At 42.2% G+C, this 6,589-nt stretch overlaps 1 protein-coding gene across 1 annotated transcript; it reads right to left on the reverse strand.

Moving 5' to 3' along the window:
• Positions 1-1,684: 1,684 nt before the first annotated feature.
• Positions 1,685-3,294, reverse strand: LOC118478551 (protein rtoA-like; the record flags this gene model as incomplete). The annotated part of the gene is given in 1 exon segment (XM_035972357.1): positions 1,685-3,294. A coding segment is annotated over 1 exon segment (1,546 nt), but the record flags the coding sequence as incomplete, so codon positions are not given.
• Between the last annotated feature and the right edge of the window lie 3,295 nt (positions 3,295-6,589).

Here is a 6,589-nt window from a genome sequence, read left to right on the forward strand (position 1 = left end):
AGAGTGAGTGAGTGAGTGAGTGAGTGAGTGAGTGAGTGAGTGAGTGAGTGAGTGAGTGAGTGAGTGAGTGAGAGAGTGAGTGAGAGAGTGAGAGAGCGAGTGAGTGAGTAAAGACAAGACAAAGAAGCGTATCAAACTCTATTGCAAACCAATCTAACACGCAGAAATCTACCATAGTCGTAAATGTATCTTTCCAGATGGTTGACCAATAAAACAATAGCGTAAAACCGGCGGTGATTATTAATGCTTTGCTGAATTTTGAAAAGGAAAAAACAACCTTTCGAATACTTTGTTTTTAAAAACGTCTCCTGAGATTTCAGTAGGAGCAGGGACGAGAGCGTATCAGAAGGCCAAACACGAGCTCGCCAGTTTATTTAGAAAAAAACAACAACACGACAACACCCACGCCCCTGTTTAAGCGGCTTTATTACAGTAAAGGAAAAAAGAGAGGGAATGGATCATAAGAAAGACAGCTTGACAAAACTTGAACAGATAGAGCACGGTTCGCTACAACAATACGGCAATCGGAGAACGCCGCTTTTAACTAACCTTTTACCAAACAATCACGATGAAATACTTTGTATTGCTACAGTGTGCGATACATAGCAATAAAAAAAATGAGTGAAGAAAAAGTATTTCCCTGACTACTGCAAACCGAGCAACACAGCTTAAATTAGAGGAAGAAAGCGCACTAGAATGAAGATATATTGATAAACCTTTTAAATGATGTTACAATTTTGAAATCTGTGCATTTGTGAATATTGTTGAACGTCTATTAAGAGAACTGCCCTGTCAGGGTATAATTTTTTTTAAAATTAAAAGGGAGGGGGCCGGGAGTGGCGAAAGTTCCTATTCTACAAAGACTTTAAGGTCATCTTCGGTTAATGTTTGACACATAAGGGGTCCTTCACAAATGACGTCAGCTCAGTCAAAAGGGGGGGGGGGGGGGTCAGTGAAAAGTTGACAAAGTTGACATGGGGGAAAAGGGGGGGGGAGGGGGAGTCCTTACAAAGTTGAAATGAAAAGAAAACGAAAATAATGTTATAGACCACATGTTCTTGACCTAAAAATTAATACTCTTAAATTGGACATTACTTGTTTTGGGCCTAAAAATTAAAATTAACAGTTTTCTCCCCATAGCAGAGACTGCTGGAAGCTAGATCAGAACAGGTTCTATCGAAATGTACATGTTCATTTTGGTTGACGACAACAGGGGTCCTGAAAATTGACAAGGGGGAGGGGGTGTCATTTTTTGCCAAATTTTAGCTGACGTCGTTATTGAACGGTCCATAACCAAAGGGAACAGTTTCGGCTTACTCTCTGCGATCTACAGCTCTGTACAGAGTACGCGGTGCCAGCCACAATACAACGTGCACATAGGAGTACATCACAGTGAGTGTGCCTAATACTACACAGGCCTATGCAGGCTACACACTTGCATGTTACACACAGGCCTATGCAGGCTACACAGGCTTATGCAGGCTACACAAAGACCTATGTATGCTACACATAGATCTATGCAGGCTGCACACAGGCTTATGCAGGGTACACACAGGCCTAAGCAGACTACACACAGGCCTAAGCAGACTACACACAGGCTTATGTAGGCTGCACACAAGGCCTATGTAAGCTACACATAAGGCTATGCAGGCTACACACACGCATGCTGGAGCACTCAGCTTACCACGGGAGCCACTACCTCCGTCCCCTTGAGAGGGAGCCCGCTGCCCTGAACTACTCCCCTGCTCCCTCGGTCCACTTGAAGGATTCCCGCCGCCATTATTCCCAGCCGTGCTTCCTGTCGTCGCCGCGCCCTGATCGGACTCTGCGGTACCATCATCACCACCATCACCATCATCATTGCCGAAATCACCATCACCCTCACCATCATCATTGCCGAAATCACCATCACCCTCACCATCATCATCATCATCACCACCAGACACTCCTGTCTGAGTCGAAGCGACAGATCCTCCAGTCTTCTGTGTAGTATCTTCTCCTCTGTTTCCCGCGTTCGTATTGACGACATCCTGCATAGCCTGCGTCGTCAGCTGTGTTTGTGAAGTACTCTTATCCTCCCCGGGGCTAGAAACAACGTCTGCCGACGAATTCTCCTGCGACGTTACTGTTGACACATCGTCCCCACTCTCGGGAACACCGATCTGAGTGACGTCTGTACTTCCCAGGGTCGAGGTTATACTCTCCAAACGCTCCACAACATCCGCAGCTGTTGGATTCTCCGAAAATGCCCTCGTGCTTCCCTCATCCGCTTCCGTAGTGATGGGTCCAGTCTCGCTTTCACCGGCAGTAGAACCATTAACCGTTGTGGCATCAGTCACGCCCCCTGACGTTGAAATTTCAACTGGCGTCCCTGAACCAGGCGTTAAAGTTGTTATTGTAAGTTCTTTGCTGTCTTCAGGGTGAGTAGTTTCTTCAGCTCCAGTGTTGTCTTGGCTGTCTGATGACGGACTTGTCTCGTTCTCTGGACCAGTTGTGCTGTATGGGGGCGTGGTTCCGCCTGGACTTGATTCTATGGCTTTGGGGTTATCTCCCCCTCCTCCAGCCACCTCGGCATCTGCTGCAGTGGTGCTGTAGCTATCTGCTGCTTCTATTGTTGCTGTTTGGTCTGCGCCTTGTGGTGCGTCGGGGGCGCTAGGGGATACTTTATTGGAACTTCCCGTGCTACCTGTCTGTGAAATGTCTGAACTGCCTGTTTGTGAACTATCTGAACTGCCTGTCTGTGAACTGTCTGAATTACCTGAAGTACCTGTCTGTGAACTGTATGAATTACTAGTCCGGGAACTGTCTGAATTACCTGTCTGTGAACTGTCTGAAGTACCTGTCTGCGAACTATCTGTGCCACCAGTCTGTTGACTGTTTGTACCACCTGTCTGTGAACTACCTGTATCACCCGTCTGTGAACTACCTGTCTGTGAACTGTTTGGAGTACCTGTCTGTGAACTACCTTTGCCAACAGTCTGTGAACTGTCTGTACCACTATTCTGTGAACTACCTGTATCTCCCGTCTGTGTTTGTGAGACACCCGAGTTCCCTGAACTCCCCGAAGACTGCCCAGACTGTGCGCCACTGGACGACAAGCTAGAAGAGTCACCTGGATTAGGAGGTGGTTGCTCTCCCGAGCTCTGAGGATCTTCCTTACCTGGGATTGTGCCACCTTGAAGCGAGGGGTCATTGGGGTCAGTTCCGATCCTCTGTAGTTGGGAAAACATCAGACACAAATGTGAATTAGGTTCTGTTTCGTTTTCGTATGAGTTTTACGACACTTGCAACACTATAAGGTCATATACGTGCGAACATTAGAGGTGTTACAAAATTTAATGAGTAACGAACACAAAAAGATGAATGGGAGATAAGGACGATAGATGTTTGATAGATTCACTTCAGAAGTTTTTCCAACGCTATTTAAATGTCCTGAGATTACATCGGGAAGAAACCTGAATTAGGTTCAATATACATGGACTTCAGTACTATTTCAACGCTATTTAACTGTCTTGAGATTAGTTGTATGGGAAACGTAATGATGAGGAAGTTACCTGTATATCAAGCAGAATAGGTTTCCGTGTTAGAAGACAATAATATCATTATTGAACACAGTTATGGAGAGGAGTTTTAACTGGCTGTAAAACAAAGTTTCAGTTCTTGTAAAATATTCCCGTTGTTTTTATAGTAAAGATCAGATAAGAGGCAGGTTGGTCTTTGACAATGGCAGTAGACCTTACAAAGGTAAGGTGCACTCACGCATACACTCACAACAAGACAGGACATTAGTAAATACATGTCTCACGTGTTGGAACAACCCGCTCCGTAAAACTCTCTCTCTCTCTCTCTCTCTCTCTCTCTCTCTCCCCCTCTCTCTCTCTCTCTCTCTCACTCCCTCTCCCTCCTCCCCCCTCTCTCTCTCTCTTTCTCTCTCTCTCTCTCTCTGACAAGGCCAACAATTATAAAAATATGATACAGCAGTCCAAGCCAAAGACAGAAACATTCGATAAAATAGACTTCCCTGACGCAAGAATTGAACCCATGTATTTTGCACGCAAAGGCGAGGAGCTTTACCATTACACCACTCGGGTCAAGCAATATTCTAAAGACAGTCACCTGAATCTAGAAACACAACAACCACACAATGTGTAAATTAGATTGTCGATGACTTTTGAAAAAGTAGTCAATAAGCCAAGCCTCGTATTCTTTAAAAAATTATCGTAAAACGAGAATGCTCATTTTGACATTTTCTGTCAAAATTTAGAACTTCAGGAGAATTGAGATACTACATCCATGGTAAATTAAAATATTCTGGGTTTTTTTTTTGGGTAAAAATGTTTGGTTCCTGTTATTTTTCTTCCATTTGTTCTTCTTTGTCACAATATCAGATGATGTAATTGGGAAACTTAAATCTTAACCCCCCCCCCCCTTTTCCAAAAACACACACAAAAAAATATCCTTTCAGAATATCCTATTGTGAAAGAAAGATACATAATAACATTTTCTATTAACAGACGTGCTAAAGATAGTGCTAATCTATTCAAAACCATCATATTATCTATAAGCTTACAAACACATGCCTAATCACAACAGAAGGCAAGGGGAAATATAATCAAATAAACGACAAAACGGCACTAAGACTATGCCTGTCTCGTCTCGTGCCTAATATGCGCACAAGCATTCATGAAGATGTGGGTATAGATCTACCAAACAAGCAAACAAAGAAAAAAACAGTTAAACAACATTTGCCTACTGGATCGCTAACAACAAACATTTGCCTACTGGATCACTAACAACAGACATTTGCCTAAAAGAACGGAAGTCTAACAAGCACTTAGTGAACATCCACATAAAGAAACACTCACAGAGAGTACAGATTCTGGGGTCCTGAGTTTTATATATTATTATATCTACATGAATATTCTTTATATTTTACAACACATTTATAGCAAAATTCGTACACAACGAACAGATTTAAACGTCTCACCGATTTTGCCAAGTAGGTGCTACACATCATATTATAACAACGATAAGAAAAGGTGCTACTTTTTGATTGTGTATAAAATCGATTATTTTGGTTCTCTACGCTTTTCCTTTAACGCGAGTAATACTAAGTGGTCTAAATTATAGTAAGTTATATGATAAAAATAGCATTTTACTGCTTCAATGTGTGTTCACAGTACCAACATGAACAAAATAGAAAATAGTAATTTTTTCCCGACCACGAGATGGATTTTTCTATTCTTTACTTTTTAAAAAAATAATAAAGTTTACATCTTAGTTTACCCAAAACCGGGATAACATTGATCATAGTCACCCAAGGTAAATGTACATGTAGATGGTAGGTTTAACTCAACGTCAAAGGAATCGAAGTATTGACATGCTCAGCACGTTTTTTGTTGCCGTCAGGACATCCAGCATCTTTTTTTCTGTTAACCTTGGCAATAGCACAAAACCCCCCACAAAAAACAACAACAACAACAACAATAAAAGCACTGAGGATGCCATGGATACATTTCATTTTTTAGCATTATGTTATGTTGAAGTTATTTAGTACTCGCATCAAACACACAGATACAAAAATCAATGCACACATTGAAGAGGTTATCTAGATGTATGATTTATCACCTAAAGCGCACACGCACACACATGGTTGTAGAAAAAAAATCATGACAATCTACACAACGAAACTTCTACCGTGACAGAAACAAAAAGTGTCTAGTCACAAACATTGCTACAAAAATGGCAGCAAGGTAGAAACAAGAGCTGCAAAAGAGAAACAAACAAACAAAACAAAACAAAACAAAACAATTCAAAATTTAAAAAATCTCAGGATAAATGTAAAACACTTGCTTTTGTAATCTAAAAAGAGGGAAAAGCGTCTAGTCATAAAAATCGCTACAGCCCATATATTATTCACTTTGAGGTACAGTTGCAGATACCAAGATATACTTATTCTTTAATTCGCCTTCAAAAAGTGCGCAATTTTTTCAACTTTAGGCTCCGCCCATGCGAGAAAAATTAGTCGCTTTTAAGGCCAAGCGGGCTAACCCAGATTTTGGGGGTTTCTAAAAATCTTGACCTACACCAAAAGTGGGCATTGCCCTACCTATAGGAGAAGTTTGGCTTCATTGGTGTTTCATTTGTTTGGTTGTCGGGGAAAAGAAATCGTTGTCTTTTAAAGAAACTGAAAAAAGGGCAAAAACTTTACCTTCGATTTTGTCAAAACAGCATTTTTCAGGATAGCCCCCTTGTGCTTAAGAGCGACCAATTTTCACTCGTCGTACGGCTATGAGTTTGCAAATGAGGCAGTCTCCGCCCCTTCATCTCTCTTTGCGTCTAAGTGACGTCATACTTCGTAGTCGTTCGACGAGTGGAAACTTTCCTTGCGTGAGCTGGGTATGGTATGCGTGTGTGTGTGCGCGCATGCGCGCGCGCGCGTGTGTGTGTGTCTGTGTGTGTGTGTACGTGCGTGTGTGTGTATGTGTGAATGTGTATGTGTGTGTACGTGCGTATGTGTGTGTGTGTGTATGTGTGTGTATGTGGGTATGTGTGTCTGTGTGTAAGTGCGTGTGTGTGTATGTGTGTA

The sequence above is a fragment of the Aplysia californica genome, unplaced genomic scaffold (assembly GCF_000002075.1).
Source record: "Aplysia californica isolate F4 #8 unplaced genomic scaffold, AplCal3.0 scaffold00662, whole genome shotgun sequence".
Lineage (NCBI taxonomy): Eukaryota > Metazoa > Mollusca > Gastropoda > Aplysiida > Aplysiidae > Aplysia > Aplysia californica.